General features: G+C 40.6%; 1 protein-coding gene across 1 annotated transcript in view; it reads right to left on the reverse strand.

The window, feature by feature from the left end:
- The window catches only part of SLC35F1 (solute carrier family 35 member F1), a 534044-nt gene that overhangs the window by 39016 nt on the left and 470204 nt on the right, over positions 1-24824 (reverse strand). The window contains exons 4-6 of the mRNA XM_007521021.3: positions 23521-23680; positions 11627-11783; positions 8769-8821 (exon numbers count right to left, since the gene is read on the reverse strand). Of these exons, the coding sequence (XP_007521083.1) occupies positions 8769-8821; positions 11627-11783; positions 23521-23680 (370 nt within the window). The remainder of the gene's footprint in view (positions 1-8768; positions 8822-11626; positions 11784-23520; positions 23681-24824) is intronic.

Below are 24824 nucleotides of genomic sequence, written 5' to 3' on the forward strand. Positions count from 1 at the left end.
ACACTTATCAAAAACTTTCCCAAAAATAAAAGTCCTGGACCAGATGGTTTTACAAATTAATTCTACAAAACCTTCAAAGAACTAATCCCTATGCTTTTAAAAGTTTTCCAGAAGATTAAAGACACAGGAATACTCCCTTACAGCTTCTATGAAGCCAATATCATCTTGATACTAAAAGCAGACAGAGACACAACCAAAAAAGAAAACTACAGACCAATGTCTCTAATGAACATAGATGCTATAATATTGAACAAATTCTAGCCAAATGGATAAAACAGTCTATTAAAAAGATTGTTTATCATGACCAAGTGGGGTTTATCCCAGGGATGCAAGGTTGATGTAATATACGTAAACCAATCACTGTGATCCACCACATCGATAAAAGCAAGACCAAAAACCACATGGTCATATCAATAGATGCAGAGAAAGCCTCTGACAAAATACAACATCTCTTTATGATAAAAAAATTGGAACAGATGGAAAATTCCTCAAGATAGTGGAGTCTATATATAGCAAACCTATAGCCAATATCATACCCAATGGTGAAAAACTGAAAGCATTTCCCCTCAGATCGGTACTAGACAGGGCTTCCCACTATCACCATTACTATTCAACATAGCATTGGAAGTTCTTGCCTAGCAATCAGGCAGGAGCAAGGAATTAAAGGCATACAGATTGGAATAGAAGAAGTCAAACTCTCTCAGTTTGCAGATGACATGATAGAATACATAGAAAAACCTAAGGAATCCAGCAAGAAGCTTTTAGAAATCAGGCAATACAGTAAGGTGTCAGGCTGTAAAATTAACATTCAAAAGTCAGTAGCATTTCTCTATGTAAACACTAAGGCAGAAGAAGTTGAAATCCAGAAATCAATTCCTTTTACTATAGCAACAAAAATAAGTAAAATACCTAGGTATAACAAAAGAAGTGAAAGACTTGTATGCAGAAAACTATGAGTCACTACTCGAGGAAATTGAAAAAGACACAAAGAAATGGAAGGATATTCCATGTACATGGGTTGGAAGAATTAACATCATCAAAATGAATATACTACCCAGAGCCATATACAAATTTAATGCTATCTCCATCAAGATCCCAACCATATTTTTTTTAGGAGAATAGAACAAATGCTACAAAGGCTTATCTAGAGATAGAGAAGACCTAGAATTGCCAAAACCATTTTGAGAAGAAAGAAGTGGAGACATCACTCTCCCAGATCTCAAATAGTATTATAGAACCATTGTCATCAAAGCTGCTTGGTACTGGAACATGAATAGACACACTGCCCAGTGGAATAGAATCGAGAGCCCAGAAGTAAGCCACAACACCTATGGACATCTAATCTTTGACAAAAGTGCCCAGACTATTAAATGAGGAAAGCAGAGTCTCTTCAACAAATGATGTTGGAATAAAATGGGTTGAAACATGCAGAAGAATGAAACTGAACCACTGTATTTCACCAAATACAAAAGTAAATTCCAAGTGGATCCAGGACTTAGATGTTAGACCAGAAACTATCAGATACTTAGAGGACAATATTGGCAGATATCTTTTCTGCATAAATTTTAAAGACATCTTCAGTGAAACAAATCCAATTACAAAGAAGACTAAGGCAAGCATAAACCTATGGGACTACATCAAATTAAAAAGCTTCTGCACAGCAAAAGAAACCACTACCCAAACCAAGAGACCCCTCACAGGATGGGAGAATATCTTTACATGCCATACGTCAGACAAGAGACTAATAACCAAAATATATAAAAAGCTGGCCAAACTCAACAATAAGAAAACAAATAACCCCATCCAAAAATGGGGAGAAGACATGGACAGAATATTCACCACAGAAGAGATCTAAAAGGCTGAGAAACACATGAAAAAAGTGCTCCAAGTCTGTGAATGTCGAGAAATGCAAATAAAGACAGCAATAAGATATTACTTCACTCCTGTGAGAATGTCATACATCAGATAAGGTAACAGCAGCAAATGCTGGAGAGGTTGGGGGGTCAAAGGAACCCTCCTACACTGCTGGTGGGAATGTAAACTGGCCCAACCACTGAGGAGAACAATTTGGAGATCTCTCAGAAGGATAGATATTGACCTACCCTATGATCCTGCAATTCCTCTCCTGGGGATATATCCTAAGAAACACAACACATCCATCCAAAAAGATCTGTGTACACATATGTTCTTAGTAGCACAATTTGTAATAACCAAAACCTGGAAGCAACCCAGGTGTCCAACAATAGATGAGTGGCTGAGCAAGTTGTGGTCTACATATACAATGGAATACTACTCAGCTATAAAAAAAATGGTGACTTCATCATTTTCAGCTGATCTTGGATGGAGTTTGAAAAAAATCATGTTAAGCGAAGTAAGTCAGAAACAGAAGGATGAATATGGGATGATCTCACTCTCAGGCAGAAGTTGAAAAACAAGATCAGAAAAGAAAAACACAAGTAGAACCTGGACTGGAATTGGCATCTTGCACCAAAGTAAAAGACTGGGGTGGGTGGGTGGGGAGAATACAGATCCAAGAAGGATTACAGAGGACCTAGTGGGGGTTGTATTGTTAGATGGGAAACTGGGAAAGGTTATGCATTTACAAACTATTGTATTTACTGTCGAATGTAAAACATGAATTCCCCAATAAAGAAATTTAAAAAAAAGTCAGTGGCATTCCTCTGTGGAAATGCTATTTTAGAAGAAGTTGAAATCTAGAAATAAATTCTTTTTACTATAGCAACAAAAACAATAAAATATCTAGGAATAAACCTCACAAAAGAAGTGAAAGACTTATATACTGAAAATTATGAGTCACTACTCAAGGAAATTGAAAAAGACACAAAGAAGTGGAAAGATATTCTATGTTCATGGGTTGGAAAAATTAACATCATCAAAATGAATATATTACCCAGAGCAATATACAAATTTAATGCTATCCCCATCAAGATCCCAACCACATTTTTTTTTTAGGAGAATAGAACAAATGTACAAAATTTTATCTAGAACCAGAGAAGACCTAGAATTTCCAAAACCATCTTGAGAAGAAGGAACAGAAGTGGAGACATCACACTCCCAGATCTCAAATAGTATTATAGAACCATTGTCATCAAAACTGCTTGGTACTGGAACATGAATAGACACACTCCCAAGTGGAATAGAACAGAGAGCCCAGAAGGAAGCCCCCACACCTATGGCATCTAATCTTTGACAAAGGTGCCCAGACTATTAAATGGGGAAAGTAGAGTCTCTTCAACAAATGGTGTTGGAATAGATGGGTTGAAACATGCAGAAGAATAAAACAGATTTTTTTTTCTGCCTCCAGAGTTATCATTGTGGCTGGGTGCACACACAACAAATCCACTGTACCTTGTGGCCATATTTTTTCTGAGTTTTTGCATAGGACAGAGAGAAACTGAAATAGGAGGGGAAGACAGAGAGGGAAAGAGAAAGACAGACATTTTCAGACCTGCTTCACCACTTGTGAAGTGACCCCCTTGCAGGTGGGGAGAGGAGGGCTCAAACCTGGATCCTTATGTGGGTCCTTACACTTCGTGCTATGTGTGCTTAACCCAGTGTGCTACCACCCAACCTCTATTAGATTCGTAATTATCATTTTTAACTTTTAACAATAAAGGCATAAGGCTAAGTATATAAAGAGCACCATCCTTGTAAAGTTAGCTCAGAGAGTACATAGTACTAGGCTCATCGCTCCCTGTGGGACTAGAGTCACCTTAGCTCCCCAGACTTCCAATTCAACGTGGTAACACGTGTAGCTTCTTAATTATCATTTTGGCACTTCCTCTATTGCGCCTTTATTCCATCTTCAGGAAATGGTCAGATCTCTTGTTTTGGCCTCCAGAAGGAAAAAAAAAAAAAAAAAAAAAACCCAACCTGTCAATGTCCCTGTCCAGCGGAGAAGCAATTACAGAAGTCAGATCTCCCACCTTCTGCACCCCATAAAGAATTTTGTTCCATAATTCCAGAAGGGTAAATAATAGGGAAGCTTCCAATGGAGAAGATGAGACTTTGGGAATGGGAACTGTTATCTTATAATCTTAATAATCAGTGTTATTTTGTAAAAATCTTTATTTATTGGATAGACCGCCAGAAATCAAGAGGAAAGGGGGAGATAGAGAGGGATGGAGACAGAGAGACACCTGCAGCTCTGTTTCACCACTTGTGAAGCTTTCCCCCGTAGGTGGGGACCAGGGGCTTGAACCTGGGTCCTTGTGCACTGTAACATGTGTGCTCAACCAAGTGTGCCACCACTCAGCCCCCTTGTTAATCATTATTAAATCACTAATAAAACAATTTCAAAACCCAATCAAGCACCACCCACAAGAAAAGTGGAGAAGCATAGCAGACACTTGTGCTAGCTGACCCACAGCAAGGTTTTGTCTCTCTTGACTTTGACTTTCACATCAGCTTACATTTGTTCATAGCTCCCTGAACACAACATGGTAAATGGGCCAAAGGGAATGTTTAAGCCATTTGTTAGATTTCTGACTGTGATTCTAACATGCCTGCTCTGCAGGAGGACATTTTAACTCTAATAGGTCATCCATTTCACTTGACTTTAATGGTTATATAGCCAGACACAGTCTTTCAGCTCAACAGAGTAAAACAAAGAAATAAAGGGGAACAACAGCTGTTATCATCTTTGTTTTAATTACCCGGCATCTTGCAATTGGCCAGTGTTAAAGGAAAATCACAAAATGCTCTCCAAAATGCCTTGGAAGCCCAGAAAATGCAGAACAGTATTTATTATTACACTTACTCTATAAGAATGAAAAAAATAATAACTTGTCCTGGATCATGATGGCAGAGGAAGACCTAGTGGGGGTTGAACTGTTATGCAGAAAACTGGGAAATGTTGTGCATGTACAAAAACCTGTATTTTACTGTTGACTGTAAACTATTAATCCTCCAATAAAGAAATTTAAAAGATAAATAAGTAAAAGAAAAGAATAACTTTTTATTTTTATAAAGGAGTACCAGATAAGCTTTCCAAGAGATGGAGGAGTCACTGATATGAAGGAAGGGAAAGAAAGGCATTATCAGACAGTGGGAGGTTAAGACAGTCTTGGTTCTGGTTCTCTAAACAAATCACTACCTTCTCCATGAAAGTACAATAAGATGAGCTCAGCACTTCTCAGGTAATGAAAGAAGGTTTTAGGAATCCACTGTAATGTCTCCCTTCCTCTCTAGCCATCAAGTTGCAGTGGTTAGGATGCTGTCTCTCATTCCCTAGAAAGTTCAATGGCAGTCAAAGTTGATCAAGAAGTGTTGGGTAGTATGCCACCTCCCCCCCTCTTAAAGCTTCTGTCTCTAATCCTGCTTAACTAAGCACCGGCATGCCTGCAGGGCATTGGTTTGATCCCTCTTAAAGCTGCGGTCTATTTACATAAACCACTGTTAACTAAGCACCACCCTGCCTCCAGGGCATTGGTTTAATCCCCACTGGTTCACAATGTCTTTTTGCTCCGCCCCCTCTCCTAGTACACCCTGATTTCCACCAGTCTTTTTTCGCTCCACCCTCTCTACATCACATCCTGTTTCCACCCTACTTGGTGAGTATATACACAACTGCTTTTCTGAGTAAACACAGTTGGAATTGCTTTCCGGCTCTGAGAGTTCCAGAGTGTATCTCCTGCAACGCTAGCTTGGCACAAGTTCTTGATCCCTCTCCCATGCAGCACCCTAGGTTGGCTCCAGTTGAGTTATCTCCAGCCCAGAGAGCACTAGCTTGGGAAGAAGCACCCTCAGGCTATTCCAGCAAGAAGAGTTATGGGGGCTGGGTGGTGGTACACTTGGTTGAGCACACATGCTACAATGCACAAGGACCCAGGTTTGAGCATCCAGTCTCCACCTGCAGGGGGAAGGCTCTGTGAGTGGTGAAGCAGTGCTGTAGGTGTCTCTCTGTCTCTCTCCCTCTGTCATTCCCTTCCCTCTTGATTTCTGGCTGTCTCTATCCAATAAACAAAGAGAATACAAGAATTTATCAAGAAGAAGAGTTATGAAGACAAATGTGAGTTTAGTGCTTTAAAAAGTTCATCCTAATCTTAAAAAGAAAAAGAATTTTGACACCATTTTGGCTTGATGATAAATCAGGAATTAAAATGGGTGGCTGTATAATTTCTTTCTTTGACATAGTCTTTAATAATTCCAGACTACAGGGGATTGATGTCATAATGGCTATAAAAGAGCTGAGAATAAAACTACCTTTTAATGACACATTTAACTAACATTGAGTAATATCAAAACCTTGCTGGATTTGCACAGGACAGCCACATAATTAGAGGACAAATTGTTTATATTTCTACTACTATTAATATGACATTAATTTATACTCATAGACAACTGCCTGTGAAGTGTCACCAAACATGGGAAAAAATTGTTCTGCCAATCACAAAGACAAATAATAACATCTGTAATATGCAGCTAGATTCCCTTCCCAGCTCCCTTTCCTCTTCTCCCCAACCCCCTCCTCTCTACTGCAACTTTCTGCAGAAAACTTAAGAGAAATTAAATGGCAGGGTTCTGTGACAGACACAAGGGCTGGACAGCTCTTGAAGCACTGTAGATAACCCTCAGGGAGTGAGTCATACATCATTCTTTACTTCTCACTGTACCTACCAAGGGGAATTAAGCTGGCAGCAAGTAGTCCTGGATGCTTTAAATTGGGAGTAGGTAAAGACATGCAGAGAAGTTCATGTCCTGGGCTGGGAAGACAGCATAATGGTTATGCAGAAGACTCTCATGCCTGAGGCTCTGAGGTCCCAGGTTCAATCCCAGCACCACCATAAGCCAGAGATGAGCAGTGCTTTGGTCTCTCACTTGCTCGCTCTCCGAATTTCTCTTTTATTAAAGAGTAAATAAAGTATCAAAAAAGTTGCCCCACTAGTCAGGCGGTTAAGCGCGCATGGCACAAAGCGCAAGGACCAGTGTAAGGATCTGGGTTCGAACCCCCGGCTCCCCACCTGCAGGGGAGTTGTTTCACAAGCGGTGAAGCAGGTCTGCAGGTGTCTATCTTTCTCTTGCCCTCTCTGTCTTCCCTCCTCTCTGTCCTATCCAACAACAACGACACCAATGACAACAATAACAATAAAACAACAAGGGCAACAAAAGGGAATAAATAAATAAATATTTTAAAAAAATTTTTAAAAAAAGTTGCCCCACTAGGGAAAGAAAGAGACAGGCTGGGAGTATGGATCGACCTGCCAATGCCCATGTTCAGCGGGGAAGCAATTACAGAAGCCACCTTCTGTAATTACCTTCCACCTTCTGCACCCCATAATGGCCCTGGTCCATGCTCCCAGAGGGATAAAGAATACGAAAGCTATCAGGGGAGGGGATGGGATACGCAGCTCTGGTGGTGGGAATTGTGTGGAGGTGTAACCTTATCCTATGATTTTGTTAGTGTTTCCTTTTTACAAATAATAAAAAAAAGTTCATGCCATTGTCCTTTCTGGTAAAAGCAAAAGTGGACTGAAACGGTCAATTTCCTCAAAGTTTATAAGTGTTGGAGATAGCTAAAGAAGTCAGTTTCCTTGTGAGGAAAACACACACACACACACACACACACACACACACACACACACACACACACACACACAGCGCTCTTGGTCATTTTGTTATTTTCATTCAGATAATGATGGAAGGAGAACCATTTATATTCCTCCCTCCCATCTGTATTTATGTATACACATTCTCCACCTCCCGCCCCCCCCCAAGCAAAGTTCTCTATTCATTCTGGGATGCATATATTTCAGTATAAACAAAAGAGGTATATTGTGGGTTGAGAGGATTAAGTATCATTCCTTTCTGGGGGCTTTCTTTGATAACATTAGCCATCACCTAGAATCTTCAATTCCTCTCCTAAATACTTTTAGACAAAAGTGATTTTAGAAATAATCTGAGATTCCTGGAGGACATGCCACCTCCCCCCAACCCTGAGTCCTTTGCTTTGATGCAATACAGCAAACGAAATCTAGTGTTTTCTATAAAGTCCCTTTGAAGATCAATTAATCATTTTTTCTTTACCTTTTTGTTGCCCTTGTTTTTTTTTTATTGTTGTAGTTATTATTGTTGTTGATGTTGTCATTGTTGGATAAGACAGAGAGAAATGGAGAGAGGAGGGGGAGAGAAAGATAGATACCTGCAGACCTGCTTCACCACCTGTGAAGCGACTCCCCTGCAGGTGGGGTGCCGGGGGCTCAAACTGGGACCCTTATGCTGGTCTTTGCACTTTATGCCACATGTGCTTAACCCACTGTGCTACCGGCCAACTCCCAATCTTTACCTTTTTGTAAAGCATTTGTGGGCTCAGAATATTTGTTGTTTTTTTTTTTTTAATGTCTTTTCATTGAGTTTTTTTTTTTCTTTACTGAAGTGCCATGTTTTAATGGTCACATTAGTTATGTGTTTCTTGGCTAGAGCAAATTACTGTCATTTATGTCCCATCATTGTCTCAGTACATTTTCCTTCCGGTTGGTCTTTAACCTAATAACATACTCCTGTGTCGGCACTAATGGCAGCTTGACAATAATGGGCAGCAGCTCAATTAGGAAGCATTACAAGTCATACAGCTCAGTTCTTATAAAGTACAAGAATGCCTAACCTAACAAGATTTTCTTTTCTTTTACCCCCTGTGTTTTGAATCCCTTCATTGTGGGTGCCCAAGCCCAACCCACACCCATCCCACTCTTCAAACAGATTTCTAAGTTGTCTTAAAAAAACAACATCATAGGTGAGCAAGCTCTTACCTATTTGCCAATCCCAGGGCACTTTTAACAGCTCCTTGTGCTCCATTATAGCTCTGCAAATTTAAAGAAAGTGGCCTTGATGAGCAAGATTATAATACATCCTACTTATTTTTAGTTACCAGACTAAAAAAATAAAAGAGCAAATAAAGGAGCAATCAAATGAATGTCAAGAATGACATGGGACTAAGCATAGGGAGGCAAATCTAATTAGACAGCTTGAGGTTTGTTTCTGAAGGACTGAGTTAAGAGTGGCCAGCTGTGGTAACAACATGCCAGTAGATAAACCAGATCTCAAATCTTCCATTGTGGGGGCCAGGAGGTGAAGAGCCCAGTTGATTGAACACAGAAGTTGAGTGCACACAGAAAAATGTGAAAAGACCTCAGCCCCCTCTCCCCACCTGTAGGAGGGAATGCTTCATGAGCAGTGAAGCAGGTCTGTAGGTCTCTCTCTCTCTGTGTGTGTCTCTCCCATTATTCCCTCTCAATCTCTCTCTGTCCTATCAAAGAAAGTAAAAAGGAAAAAAAAAAAGAGGGGGGAATGGCCACTAAGAGCGATGGTTTCGTAGTGTAAGCACCAAACTCCAGCAATAATCCTGGTGGCCAATAAAAACCAAACCAAAGCAAACAACAAGAACAAACTTCCCTGGATGGGGCTTGAAGGAATCATGTTAAGTGAGATAAGTCAGAAACAGAAGGAGGAATATGGGATGATCGCACTCATAGGCAGAAGTTGAAAAACAAGATCAGAAGAGAAAACACTAAGCAGAACGTGGACTGGAGCTGGTGTGTTGCACCAAAGTCAAAGACTCTGGGGTGGTGGTGGGGGGGTTCAGGTCCTGGAACATGATGGCAGAGAAGGACCTAGTGGGGGTTATATTGTGATGTGGAAAACTGGGAAATGTTATGCATGTACAAACTACTATATTTACTGTTGACTATAAAACATTAATCCCCAATAAAGAATTTTTTTAAAAAAAAAACAACAAATGTTCACTGTGCCTCTTAGCCAGTCAGTTATATTCTGTCTCTTGTTTATTAGATGTGTTCAAAAAAGAGAAAAATGGTGAGGAAGAGAGGATTTCTGTACTTGTGGGTTTCATGACTAAGCTTTCTCTACAGTGATTCTCAAACTTAGATGTGTATAAAAACCATCTCAAAAATGTGCTAAAACAGTATCCCAGGTCAAATTCCTAGAGATTCTGACTCAAGGAGACTCAGGTGGGGTTGTGTGCATTTTTGACAATTTCTCACATGATACTAGGGCCACTGGTCAGAGAACTGTGTTTGGGGAACCGGTGCTCTAGAAGAGGAGCAGGAAATGAGGCTGGCACCCCCTCGCTGGTACATTTTAGTTTTGGTGCACCCTTTGCCAAACACACTCACAAGACACTGGTGTTATTCTGGCAGCATTGTCTCCTGAAGGGACCTGTTAGCTCTAACGGACGATAGCTGAAGCAAATCAATGCGATATTTCTGAATATGTTTCTAAGGTTCAAGAACAATAATCCACAAAGTGCGCCATACACTTAGAAAATGTTGGCTATAAATAGCTGAACTAGGCAGTTTCTTTTCATCTCACAAAGCTAAAGTACCAAATTTAGGAGTTCTAAAATGCCACTGTACTTTTGAAAATGAAACAAAAACAAACCCTTCCTGTAGTCCTCCCCATTTCTGTGCTTATTGATATGAAGATGTTTACCTATATCTCAGGATATATGGAAATGAGTCTCTGGGAATGGCTTATTCTTTAAAAATCCCATCTGATGTGACACCAAAGTACCTTCCATAAATAATTTCAGACATCAAACCAATGTATTTACAAAGTGCCTGACATACAGAAGTGGATTTGGTGAAATTAAAATTATTTTGTAGGAAGGAATTTGATCAAATTACACTGAAGATGATTCAATCATTCTTCATCTCTTAAAACTAAACAATTTTTTTTGCTATTTTCCCCCTTTTTTGTTGCCCTTGTTATCACTGCTGTTATCATTATTGTTGGACAGGACATAGAGATGGAGAGAGGACAGGAAGACAGAGAGGGGGTAGAAAAGATAGACACCTGCAGATCTCCTTCACCACCTGTGAAGCAACTCTCCTGCAGGTGGGGAGCCGGGGCTCGAACTGGGATCCTTAGGCCAATCCTTGTGCTTCAGACTATGTATGCTTAACCCCCGGTGCCATTGCCTGGTGCCCAACAATGTGGTTTTTATTAATGGAAACTATGGTGTGTTTCACACATTCTCACAGTACTTCCTAAGGTACTAATCTGTGATGACTTACATGTCTCAGTTATAGAATATTATAAAATTGATATTTTTGACTTTTTGATTTTTAATGTATTCTGTGTTATATCTTCATCTGCTTAAGGAAAATGAAAATACTAAATTTATAAGAAATGGCTTTAAAATATGGTTCAGATCATAAAACTCAATAGGCAGTAAAACACTTATAAAAGGCAAGCGTAGGTTGTATGTTGGAAACTTTTAAGCATGGTTATCAATAGCAAAAAAGTTCTTTCTTGAGGGAAACACATCAAATCATAGCATTCAATTTTTCTTCTCTCTAAAAACCCATTGACTGATTTAGGAGAGAATCAATATACTTCTAATAACCTCTTGTGAATTATCTTAAAAGTACATGCATTTTCTAATGATAACATACAAAACATAACGATAAACTTGCTTAGTTTTAAGAAACTGAAGCTACTAAAGATACTAAGTTTACAAATCTCAAAAGAGAAGCTTTTGATAGAGATTTCCAGTCTTCACTTTTATAACATAACACCAGATGAAAATAAATGGAGAAATAAGCCTTCAGAGTATCAATTGTCTTAATTTCTTGTTACTATTACTCACAATTGAATCCCACTGAAAAATGCACCGAAGAGTCCAATCATTCCCAGAAATTCCACTCGACTGAGAGTCCGGATGATATATTCTTCCCAGACGTTGGAGATGCCGTATAGTGTGGCTCCTCCTAAAACTAGTAGGTCTCCTACCAGCTTATTTTCCCCTAGGAACAAACAAGAAACAGAGTAAGCTTCATTAGCATTTTCCTACAGAGAACTGAGTACCTTTGCCTACTCTATTCTGACATTTTCATATAAGTGCTGTAATTTTATTTGCCAACAGAAATCTAGTCGATTTTTTCTTTTAGATAGAGACAGAGGCAGAGAGACAGAGAAAGTGAAAGAGCACCAATGTTTCCTTCAATGTGTGGGGGCTGGATGGCGACATGACAAAGCAGCACGTTATCCAAATGAGCTATTTTGCCCATCCTGTTAGTAGTTTTTCTTATTTGTGTTCCAGATAGGTCCTGCTATAAAAACACAAAAATTGCTATCCTGTCCAGCTAGAAGCCTTCTGTACTGAGAAGGAGACCAGTTCCTTCTGGACAGAATGGTCTTCACAATGTTCTATATCTTCTACCTAGACGTGTGGACATATGCATGTTATATCTTCTGTAGGCTGATTTCCAGAGGTTCTGTGAACTTTGTATAGAACAAACAGAATGAATCTGAATTTGTATCCTCTATTATTCAGGAAGAGATACTATAGTGAAAGCAGTGAAAGACTTTCATTCTATAGTGAAAGACTTTCATTCTGACCACAGGCAAATTGTAGACTTGCTTAAAAAAGGATTATTGGTTGACACTGTCAATATTCCTAAAGTAAATAACACAAGCATAAGAATATATGAAGTTTGCTATCACATTAATATTTTCCTTTTTTTTATACAAGGTATCTATTTATTGAAGCTCAGTTTTGGTTGAATTTGGTTTATGAACATTTCAAACATCTTTTTTTTTCTAACTCCAGAGAATGTGAGTTCAAGGAAGGAGAGCAGAAAGCAGCTAGGTCTGCTTTGCAGGTGAGTTCTCCAGCTAAGCAATATCTAACTCCATCCTCTATCAGTCAGGGCACAGGAGCAGGACAGAGGAATCCAAGTCTGGGACAGGAGATGAGGAGGATGAAAAGAGAGAGTGCTCTCTCCAGCAAGTGTCTAATGGATATGCTCATCTTAGTGTAGCAATGGGCTCCCAGATTAGCTGAAATAATGAAAAACTGAAGCTGTTTGGCTGGGAGCTTAACAGATTTGGATTATGTTTGGGGAAGGACCCTTACAACTCCCACGGTAAACTTGAGAGAATATATATTTGTTCCAAATGGTACCACTTTTTCTTTTTTTTATATTTATTTTATTTATTTATTCCCTTTTGTTGCCCTTGTTGTTTTATTGTTGTAGTTGTTATTGTTGTTGGATAGGACAGAGAGAAATGGAGAGAGGAGGGAAAGACAGAGAGGAGGAGAGAAAGATAGACACCTGCAGACCTGCTTCACCGCCTGTGAAGCGACTCCCCTGCAGGTGGGGAGCCGGGGTTTGAACCGGGATCCTTATGCCGGTCCTTGTGCTTTGCGCCACCTGCGCTTAACCCGCTGCGCTACAGCCCGACTCCCCCACTTTTTCTATAGTCACTTTCTAGGAAGGATTGGAGAGAGAAGAGACACTAAGTGACATTTGCTTGATAGAATCACCCTGCAGGGAATGGAGCTAAGACTTTGAATCTTCAAAGGCTGGGAGACCCTTTCTGGGTTCACAAGAAGTTAGCAGAGGATTCTGATCAGCAGAGGAGCAGAAAATGTCTAATGACACAATGATAAAACAGACTTGAGGGGGCCAGGTGGTGGTGCACTGGGTTAAGCATACATAATACAAAGTGCAAGGATCCAAGCAAGGACCCCAGTTCAAGCCCCCGGTTCCCCACCTGCAAGGGGGGGGGGGCTGTCACTTCACAAGTGGTGAAGTAGGTCTGTAGGTCTCTCCCTCTGTCTCCCGGTCTCCTCTCAATTTCTCTCTGCCCTAGTCAATAAAATGAGAAATGGCCATCAGGAGCAGTGGATTTGTAGTACCACACTGAGTCCCACTGAGCTCCACTGAGCCCTGGAGGCAAAAGAAAGGGGAGAGAGAGAGAGAGAGAGAGAGAGAGAGAGAGAGAGAGAGAGAAAGAAGGAAGAAAATAGACCTGGGAAAAGTTCTTGGATGTGTCTTCTGAAAGATTAAAGTCGCTATGACAGGGTAAGTTTCTCTTCAGCAACCTGATGAATAATTTTTGTGTGTCAACTGGAAAATAATGTCAAAACATTTCAGACAGTTCATTTGGTGAATGACCCACACACAAAAAAATTCCAGTACTAAAATGATAGAATTAAATTAAACACGATTCAGTCAATTTTCATTCAGAAGCTATTTCTTGCAATGACAAAGGTTCATTATCATGAATGTCAATTACTGGTGCACTAGTGAAGTGTAGAAGTGTTGCTTAATAAAATTCTTGGTTAATCAACTTAGCTTGATATGAACATACTCAGGAAAGCTAGATTATGATGAAATATTTCATAGAAATTAAACATCAGTCCATCTTTCCAAAGTCTTAGAATGCGGCCAACTGTTTGAATGAAATAATTTCACCCCAGAACTCATTCTTAACCTGGGCCCCGCAGCAAAGAAGTGGCTCGCTTCATTCCTGTCCCACATCTTGGAATCTGAGTCTATGCCCAAAGTTTGGTGTCCTGCGAAGATTATAGCGGTTTTGAAACCAAAGAAAGACCCAACACTGGCCGCCAGCTATAGACCAATTTCTCTCCTCTCCGTGTATTACAAAGTCCTTGAGAGGCTGCTTCTGTCACGTATTTCTCCTCTTACAGAGAAATTTCTATCACCCGCCCAGGCTGGTTTCCGCCCAGGAAGATCTACCTGCGAACAAGCCCTGGCCCTCTCAACTTACATTGAAAATGGATTCCAGAAGAATTTAAAGATGGGTGCTGTCTTTGTTGATCTCACAGCAGCCTATGACACGGTCTGGCACCGTGGTCTCCTAGTCAAGATCTCAAGATGCCTGCCTCCATGGGTGGCCAACACTATATCGTTTCTTCTCCAAAACAGAAGATTCCAGGTGCATCTGGGTGACAAGTCTAGCAGATGGAGACTTGTCTCAAGTGGCCTCCCCCAGGGCTCTGTTCTGGCTCCTACGCTATTTAATATTTACATCAATGACCTTCCAGAAACCTCTTCAAGGAAGTTCATCTACGCCGATGACATCTGCTGTGCAACTCAGGCATCCAAGTTCGACATCCTCGAGGAAACACTCACGAAAGACATGTCTCTGATATCTGATTACTGTAAAAAATGGTGACTAATCCCTAGCACTGCAAAAAAGGTATCATCTGTTTTCCATCTACACCATGCCTTGGCCTCGCGTGAGCTTAATGTGCAGCTTGGCGATACGAGAATCCACCATGAAGCCCAGCCAGTCTATCTTGGCGTTACTCTCGATCGCACCCTATCATTTCACGAACATCTCATAAAAACCGCAGCAAAGGTGGGCGCGAGGAATCACATCATTGCAAGACTGGCCAGCTCCTCATGGGGCACCAGCGCTTCCACACTACGATCATCATCTCTGGCATTATGCTATTCCACTGCAGAATACAGTGCCCCAGGATGGTTCCGTAGCCCCCATGTCCACTTGGTCGATTCCAAATTATATTCCTCCATGAGGATCATTTCTGGAACCATCCGTTCCACCCCGGTTCCATGGCTGCCAGTTCTTAGCAACATCGTCCCGCCAGATATTCGTCGGGATGTGGCATCATCTAAGTTCATTTCCCACATCTACGCTCGACCGGACCTGCCAATATGCGTGGATATCTTCGCCCACCCTGTTCAACGCTTGACGTCTCGTCACCCAATCTGGTCCCCTACGCCTACACTGAACTTCTCTGTTCCAGACTCTTGGAAACAGAGCTGGCAGTCAGCTGAGGTAAAGAACAAACACCTCATCACAGACCCCTGCAAGCGTCAACCCGGCTTTGACCTAGCACGTTATGATCGGGCCCTCCTCAATCGCTATCGAACGGGCCATGGCCGGTGCGCCGCTATGTTCCATCGCTGGGGAGCCAGAGATGACCCGAACTGCCCCTGCGGCTCCAGACAGACTATGACCCACATAGTCAACGACTGCCACCTCTCCAGATTCAAAGGAGGTCTCGAAACTTTACATCAGGCTCAACCTGACACTGTTGACTGGCTACGGAAGAAGGGCAAACGCTAGAAGAAGAAGAACCAGTCTTTTTCAAGCTCCATCTGTTAACCGGCCTTTAGCTATAAGAAATCTACCCCAGGGGTCGGGCGGTAACGCAGCAAGTTAAGCACACATGGCATAAGGATCTCAGTTTGAGCCCCTGGCTCCCCACCTGCATGGGGGTCGCTTCAAAAGCGGTGAAGCAGGTCTGCAGGTATCTATCTTTCTCTCCCCCTCTGTCTTCCTTTTTCTCGCCATTTCTCTCTGTCCTATCCAACAACATCAATGGCAACAATAACAACGAACGGCAACAAAATAGGAAGAAAGAAAAAAGAAATCTACTCCTGAGCTATCCGAGATAGCTCACCTATCCAGGATAATGAATCCAGGATAGTACACTTGCTTTGTCATGCACATGACCCAGGTTCTAGCCTACACCCCACTCTGGGCTTTACTATACTGAGGGAAGCCTCAGTACTCTAGTCTCTTTCCTCTGTCTCTGTCTTTCTATCTGAATAAGGTGGCCTGGAATGGAGAAGGCCCAGTGATGACAAAAACAATCTAAAATGGGTTGTAAAAATCCTTGATAAAGAAGCTGTAGGATTCAATAAATAGGGCCGTGGAAATAGCATCATCATGCCTGAGGCGCCAGAGGTTCCAGATTCAATACCCAGAAGCACCACTATGAGCCGGAACTAGGACACTTTTTTTTTTTAATTATTATTTAATAAAAGCACTGTGGTAACAAGCAAAAAAAGAGTATATTTTGAACAATAAGAGCTTTCTTTTATAATAAGTAGTTATTTGAATTTCCATCTTAATCATATTACTTTCTAACTTTCCATTTTTAATCCATAAATTTTCTGAAGAATGTCATGGACAGGTATCTATTTTTTTGCAGTACTAACCGTCATGAATCCAGGGTCTCAAATCTGTGTTATCTCACTAAACCATTTATTGGTCCAAAGGTTATACTTTGTTTTATAAGGGAGAGAAGAGGAGGAGGAGGAAGAGGAGAAGAGAGAGAGAGAAAGACATGACAGACTCACAGTGGAGTAACCTGTTTTTGTCATGGTGCTCCCACATGATACCAGGGATTGAACCCAGGACTCTCAACATGAAAAGCATCTGCTCTGTTGTGGAATCACTCCAGTCTCCACCCCACCCCATCCCCAATGATAAATTTTACACATTCTAATATCTATAATATTTTCTCCAGTAATCCTCTTTTAAATGTTTTATTTATTTATTGTTTTCTTATTTTTATTTGTTCTGGATAGAGACAGAGAGAAATTGAGAAGGGCGGGTGAGACAGAGAGGCACCTGCAGCCCTGCTTCACCTCATAAAGCTTTCCTCCTGCAGGTGGGGACTAGAAGCCTGAACCTGGGTCCCTGTGCTCTGTAGTGTGTGCACTTAACCAGGTACACCCCCGCCAGGCCCCTCTCAGGTAATCTTTATTGCATGTTTTCTCTATACTTCCATGTCTTTTTTTTCTCCATGTAGAGATGTTTATATTTATAAAGGGACCTATAATACTGTTATGGGATGAAGTAGCAAAAAAAAAAAGGGGGGGTGTAAATGTAAGGTCTACTGATTTTTAATGACACACTTGGAAAAGACATCTGGGTTAAGTGCAGGTGGTGCGAAGCGCAAGGACTGGCGTAAGGATCCCGGTTCGAGCCCCTGGCTCCCCACCTGCAGGGGAGTCGCTTCACAAGCGGTGAAGCAGGTCTGCAGGTGTCTATCTTTCTCTCCTGCTCTCCGTCTTCCCCTCCTCTCTCCATTTCTCTCTGTCCTATCTAATAATGACGGCATCAACAACAACAACAATAATAGCTACAACAACAGTAAAAAAGGGCAACAAAAGGTAAAATAAATAAATTTTTAAAAAGAAAGAAAAGACATCTCCTGTTCTAGTAGCTTAAAGGTGCAGACCCTTCCTTAGCAGCTGTAGCCATGACAAGAGTAAAATTGTAACATAAGTGCTGTTTTCCATTCTCAGGTTGTATATCATTCCACAGGCTCTAAGACAGATGTTCCAATGAGACAGATACCTTCTCCTCACCTCTGTCCAGAGTGGTGAATGTGCTGGCCAATTTTTCATCAAAAGCCTCTTTTTTTTGGCACATTAGTCTGTGCCCTGACATTTGCATTTTGTATGTGGAGGGCCTGATGCCAACTAAGAAGTTCCCTTCGTGGAATGCTTAAATTAAAATAAGGAATCCTTGGCTTGCTGATAAAGAAATACTAAAAAAAAAAGTAGAATGTAGAAAGTACATAAATTATAATAAGGTCAAAGTAACTTTGAGCAGCTCAATATTATGGAAAGACCTTATGGAAAGAACTTATGGAAAGAACTTTGAAAATTCCAAGGCAAGGTGAGCCATACATTAAGCAATATAAAAGGGGTCATATCAGTCATTCTCTTATTCTATGAAAAAGCTCTGGATAGGGGATGGCAATTTATATTGAATTGAATGCCTGATTAAAGTCCTGGTGAGAGCCTGAAGTCTTTTTAAAAAGTTCTGCCCTTGGCCAATTAATACAACTGAGTCAAATCTAATGTGAAGGTGAAAATGTATAGTATCTTGGGCCTTACTTGCTCAATCCTCAGCATTTATTTCCTTCTTTCAGAATATTGTGAATTAACTATAGTTTAAAGTGTTGCCTAATTTGATATTTATATAGAGGTGAAGTATATCTAATCATTATTTTGTAAAGTGAGCCCTTTACTTGGCCCTTTGTTTGGCCCACCCTTAAAGTAACATATTGTGTATTTGGATCCTATTCCATTAGCACAGAAGTCTGTTTACAAGGATAAAATTTAATTATTTAACACTGCTTACAAGAGGAAAGGAGCTATATGCCTCACGTGAACAGATAAACACCAATGCAGTTTGTTTTAGCCACTCATCGTTTTTAAAGTGACCACTATTAAAAAGCCTCTCAAATGAAAGTGTTTTCTTCTTCTTAATGTTATCACACATTTCCCGATACTTCCTACAAGATCAAGAAAGCATTTTTTTTATGGAACTTGTAAATAAAATCTAGTAAAGTCAGTTCAAGCCAGCATATCACTCTGGACATGCAGGTTTATAAGAACAATTTGCAAGTAGACTTATTGTGGGGGCTTGGTGCTGGCACTATGAATTCACTGCTCTTGGCAGTCACTTTTTTCTTTCTTTCTACTTTTACTGGATAGGACAAAGAGAAACTGAGAGGGTTGGGGGAGGTACTGTGTAAGAGAGAAAGAGAAACAAGTGCAGACCTGATTCAGGGCTAAGGAAGCATGCCCCCTGCAGGTGGGGAGAAGGGGTTTGGACCTGTGTCCTTCTGTATGGTGATGGGTGTGCTCAACCAGGTGCACCACTGCCTGTCTGATACAGAACAATTGTCTTCTATAATTATGGAATGTCAGGGTAGATGGCAAGGGTTCAACAAAACAGAATTCACAAAAATAAGAGCATAGACTTCTGCTTCGTCTGTGTTATACAGTTTCAGGAAAGCTGAGAAAGAACAATTAAATTGTGACTTAAGAACAACTAGCCATTTAAGAAACCTGGACAAAATCCAGGCAAGACAATGGCTGCTTTTCATTAATCTTCATAAAATTCATTGTATAAACAAATTTTAATTATAAAATAAATGAGTGTCCAAAGTTAGGGGAAAAAGGAAGAAGAGGAATAACAACAACAACAACAATAATAATAATAAGCCACAGGGATGGCCAAAAAACCCACCTGGATGGTAAACCTGCTTTGTGAAGTGCATTCCCCAGCTTGGAGCCTGACATCCCCCTCACTAGGGGAAGCTGTAGCACTTTAACTATCTGTATCTCTCTCTCAGAAAAAGTTAACTCAGAGCAGTGAAACTTTGATGATGACAAGGAAAAAAAAAAAAAAGAACTGGTCACACTGCATCAGATAAAAATAGTGTGACTGCAAGTTCATTTTGATTGATGTCAAAAAGTCATTTGACAAGATCCAACATCCATTTATGATAAAGACCCTCCAGACACTGAAAACAGAAGGACCATTCCTTAATATAACAAAGACCATTTATGACAAACTCACAGCTAACATTATTCTCATTTTCCCCTGAAATCTGGAATGAGAAAAGGATGCCCGTTATCGCCACTATTATCCAGGATAGTCCCTGAGGTTCTACCAAATGATTTTTCTCCTATGTGGAATAGAGATTACTAAAGTGAGTGAACTTACACAAAAAAGAGGATAATCAAGTGTTCTCCCTCTCTCTTCTCTCTCTCCCTCTCTCACACACACTCCCTCTCTCATATAATGTGCAAAATATCATGGTTACAAGGCGAGGTGGGAAGTTTGGGAGTGCACAGAACTTTGGTGGGGGGAATGGTGACTTAAATTCACCAAATGTGGTCATGACATCTGTAATGTGATAATTTTGTAAAGCAATCTTACATCACTAATAAAGACTTTAATAAATCAATCAATAAAATAAAGCCAAAAAATAGCATGACTGGTCCACAGAGAGTATCAATATTAGAATCAATATGGATATGAAGCATAAGACTGATGCTTAAATATGACATTTATTGCTGTCCCATGAAAACGATGTCCTGTAGAAGAGAATCTGGAAAAAGCTGGTGTATTTACTTTGAGTCCATTTGGAATATGGGAGTTGATCATGCTGTAGAGGCAGGGGTTTGCAAGGACTGAGCCAGACAACTGTCTCTCCTACTCTGTTTTTATCTTTAGTTCTCCAAAACAAGGTGAGAGTAGGAAGGTTGCCTTCAAGGTTGGGAGCAGTGGATACTAGGCCCTGATCTTTCAGCCCCGTAACATCAGCAGCTTAACTGGCTTCCTCATATCTTTGCATTCTTGTATGTCAAACATAAAAGAAGCTGAACAATGTGTCTTTCAGTTATAAAGTTTGATGACACAGAGCTGGTGAGATAGCATAATGCTTATGCAAAAGATTTTCATATCTGACACTCTAAAGTCTCAGGTACAATCCTCAGCACCACTATAAACCAGAGTCAAACAGTGCTCAGGTATAAAAAAAAATATTTGACACAACTTAAAAACCTAAATGACACACACACGCACATACACACACATCAGGCACTTCTTAAGACCTAGTTTTATAAAGTGAAATTCCACCTTCTGCATCCCACAATGACCTTGGGTCCATACTCCCAGAGGGTTAAAGAATAGGAAAGCTATCAGGGGAGGGGATGGGATGGGATACAGAGTTTTGGTGGTGGGAATTGTCTGGAGTTGTAAATAAAAAAAATAAGCAAGAAAAAAAATTTTGATTATTCATTATCATCAAATTTCTTGAAAGGAAAAGGCCATAATAAGAAATATAAATGAATGGGTTTTTATGTCCTCTTTCTGATTTCAACAAAGAGGATAATTTCCCCACTCAAAACCTTTAGTAATACAAGGATTTTTTTGGTGGACATTAGAGAATTGCAATGCTTCAAAATGTGTACTCTGGAATTCATCCAGGATCAATGTTCCCCAGGAACTTCATAGCAAGCTGATGAATAAATTTTGAAGTTTTCCCTTGTAGGTCAACAAGCTGTAACTGATACCGTAAATTGTTCCCAGCCCCCTCCTCTAAAGAGAAACAAGAGGAAACCTATACATGAGGAGAATAAACTTAACTTTCCTTCAGAACATGATCAAGAATAAGGTCAGTAAAATCTCTCATTTGAAAAGTGTTGCTTCTTTGTTTTAAGTGACCCAGCTTTGAGGCAGGTCTCTACAAAATTGAAGGAAGGTCTGGTGTTGTAGTGTCTCTTTATATGTTTCTGCTCCTATCTCTCTGTCTCTCTCTTTCTTTTTCTCTCTCTCTTTCCTTCTCTCTGTCTCTACATGAAAAAGTCATTTCTGAGGAGTGAAAACCTGGAGATGAGCAGGAAAAAATAAAAAAGATTAAATATAAAACCAACAGGTCACTAAATAAAGTCTGTTTAAAATGATCAAGAATTTTTGGGATTCCCACACACACACATTATGGGCCTAGACCTCTAACAGCTCCCTCTCTCCACTGTCACTGGCCATCTCCATCAGGAACAACATGATGGACCCCTATGTGGGTCCCTATAGAACCTTGCCTCAATGTGGATCAACAAGGGTAGGGTATGTTTCATTCTCAAAAGGGAGGTTGGAGCAAAATACTTTACTACTGGAGGAAGATGTATCTGGCAATAAGTGCAGCCTAGAATGTTCCTAGCTATGATAACAGAATGTGAGCTCAGACCTACAGAGATGCAGAGGTTATACAGGCTTCTGCATTGAATATAGGCCCCAGATGAAATTGATGGGGTTTATAGTTAATGGTATTTATATATTTTTCCCAGATTTGGGAGCTACTCTCTTTCCTGATCTAGATTTCTGGTCCTATTTCCAACCCTGACACCATCTCCCCAGATAATACCTTTGGCCCACCTACAAGTTAGCTGTCAGACTCAGGCAAAAATTAGTAAAGTCATGGGCCCCTTGGAATATACCTAAAATAGACCTACTAGCTTTCTTCAAAATGGAGATGCCAAATTTCATCTGCTATAGTCTTGTCTTTAGGTTCCAGATTATTAAACAGTTTGTTATTCTTTATATCTTAATGCTTTTTCAGATACCAAGCTGCAGATGCTACCCTGATGTCAACCTGAATCCCCAGGGCAGACAACCTCACCAATGTGCCCTGGAACCCCTTCTTTCTGGAGCGCTACCACACTAGGGAAAGACAGTCACTGGCTGGGAGTATGGATTGATCTGTCAATGCACATGTTCAGCAGAGAAGCAATTACAGAAGCCAGACCTTCCACCTTCTGTATCCCATACTCCCAGAGAGATAAACAATAGGAAATCTTCCAGTAGAAGGGATGGGATATGGAACTCTGGTGGTGGGAAATGTGTGGACTTTTACCCCTCTTATCCTGTGGTTTTGTCAATATTTACTATTTTTTATTTTATAAATAAATTAAATAAAAAAGGGATTAAATAAAAAATTAAATTAAAAAAATTACCCTGGGTCCATGCTCCAAGAGAGATAAACAATGGGAAAGCTTCCAGTAGAAGGGATGGGATATGGAACTCTGGTGGTGGGAAATGTGTGGACTTTTACCCCTCTTATCCTGTGGTTTTGTCAATATTTTCTATTTTTTATTTTATAAATAAATTAAATAAAAAAGGAAAAAAAAGAATTTATGATCTAGTCTTCAAAATTTGAAATCCACTCATAGGTTGTTATGTCAGCGTTTATCCCTTAGTTTTGAAGCTCAGCCTTTTTCTGATATTGGAAAGGAAGTTTGGAAGGTTATGTGTGGGGAAGGTTCCTGTGGTTCAGGTACAACTGATATACTGACACAATTTCTTTCTTTCTTCTTTTCTGATACAATTTCTAATCTTGGGTTAGGCAGTTCTATTTTCCAAAACATATGGGTGCAGTTTCTCAAGTTTAAATATGGCCTGAACAGATGTAGAAAGAGCATAAAATCTATATTTTGCTTGCTTTCCTCACTAAGCTCCTCTAATATGCCATTGTTCTACATCTAAGTGAACAAAAGTGAGTCTTGAGGACACTGGGAAGCCCCTTTCCTTGTTTCCACCATACAAATAACCCTGGTCTTAGTCACAGAGACAAAAAAAAACTTGATAGACATTGAACACCTGGAGACTCACCTGCCCCTTGATGTCTTCCCACAAGCACATCTGCTCCTGCCATGCAGCCCATCCCCAGGATGCAGACAATGATGCCGATGAAATGCACAGCCTTGTACCGGATCAGGAGGAAGAACCAGGAGAGCAAAATAACCACTGGGATCACAAAACAGTCCAGGAGCTAGTGGGGTGGGGTGAGGGGTAAAGCATAGAAGGAGACTTAGGATCAAGCTTTTCAGGTAATCAAGACAAAGAGCTGAGTGCTCTAGGAAGAACATTTCCTTCCTCATAGCCCGAGTTTCTATGTAGACCCAGAATTGATGCAGTTAAAGAAACATCTAACACAGATACAATTTCACTTTAGTTATACATCACTTTTTTCAAAGACTTTTAAAAAAATTTCTTTATGAGGAATTAATGTTTTACATTCGACAGTAAATATAATAGTTTGTATATGCATAACATTTGCCAGTTTTCCATATAACTAGACTTTTAAAAATATTTATTTATTTATTCCCTTTTGTTGCCCTTGTTTTATTGTAGTTATTATTGATGTCATTGTTGTTGGATAGGACTGAGAGAAATGGAGAGAGGAGGGGAAGACAGAGGAGGAGAGAAAGATAGACACCTGCAGACCTGCTTTCACAGCCTGTGAAGTGACTCCCCTGCAGGTGGGGAGCCGGAGCCTTGAACTAGGATCCTTATGCTGGTCCTTGCACTTCGCGCCAAGTTCGCTTAACCCGCTGTGCTACCGCCCGACTCCCGCACAAAGACTTTTTATAAAAATATTTTTAAAAATATTTATTTATTCCCTTTTTTTGCCCTTATTGTTTTATTGTTATAGTTATTGTTGTTATCTATGTCGTCACTGTTAGCTAGGACAGAGAGAAATGGAGAGAGGAGGGGAAGACTGAGGAGGGGAGAGAAAGACGCCTGCCTGCAGACCTGCTTCACTGTGACTCTGCTGCAGGTGGGGAACCCGGGGCTCTAACCGGGATCCCTTATGCCGGTCCTTGCTCTTTTTGCACCATGTGTGCTTAACCCGCTGCGTTACCGCCCTACTCCCAGTTACACATCTCTTAAGCCATGGATAGAGGCTATTTTTAGAGAGGAGAGGAGAGGAGGGGAGGGGAGGGGAGGGGAGGGGAGGGGAGGGGAGGGGAGGGGAGGGGAGGGGAGGGAAGGGAAGGGAAGGGAAGGGAAGGGAAGGGAAGGGAAGGGAAGGGAAGGGAAGGGAAGGGAAGGGAAGGGAAGGGAAAGGAAGGGAAGAGATGGGAAGGGAAGAAATGGGAAGGGAAGAGATGGGAAGGGAAGAGATGGGAAGG

The sequence above is a fragment of the Erinaceus europaeus genome, chromosome 4, assembly GCF_950295315.1.
Source record: "Erinaceus europaeus chromosome 4, mEriEur2.1, whole genome shotgun sequence".
Classification (NCBI taxonomy): Eukaryota; Metazoa; Chordata; class Mammalia; order Eulipotyphla; family Erinaceidae; genus Erinaceus; species Erinaceus europaeus.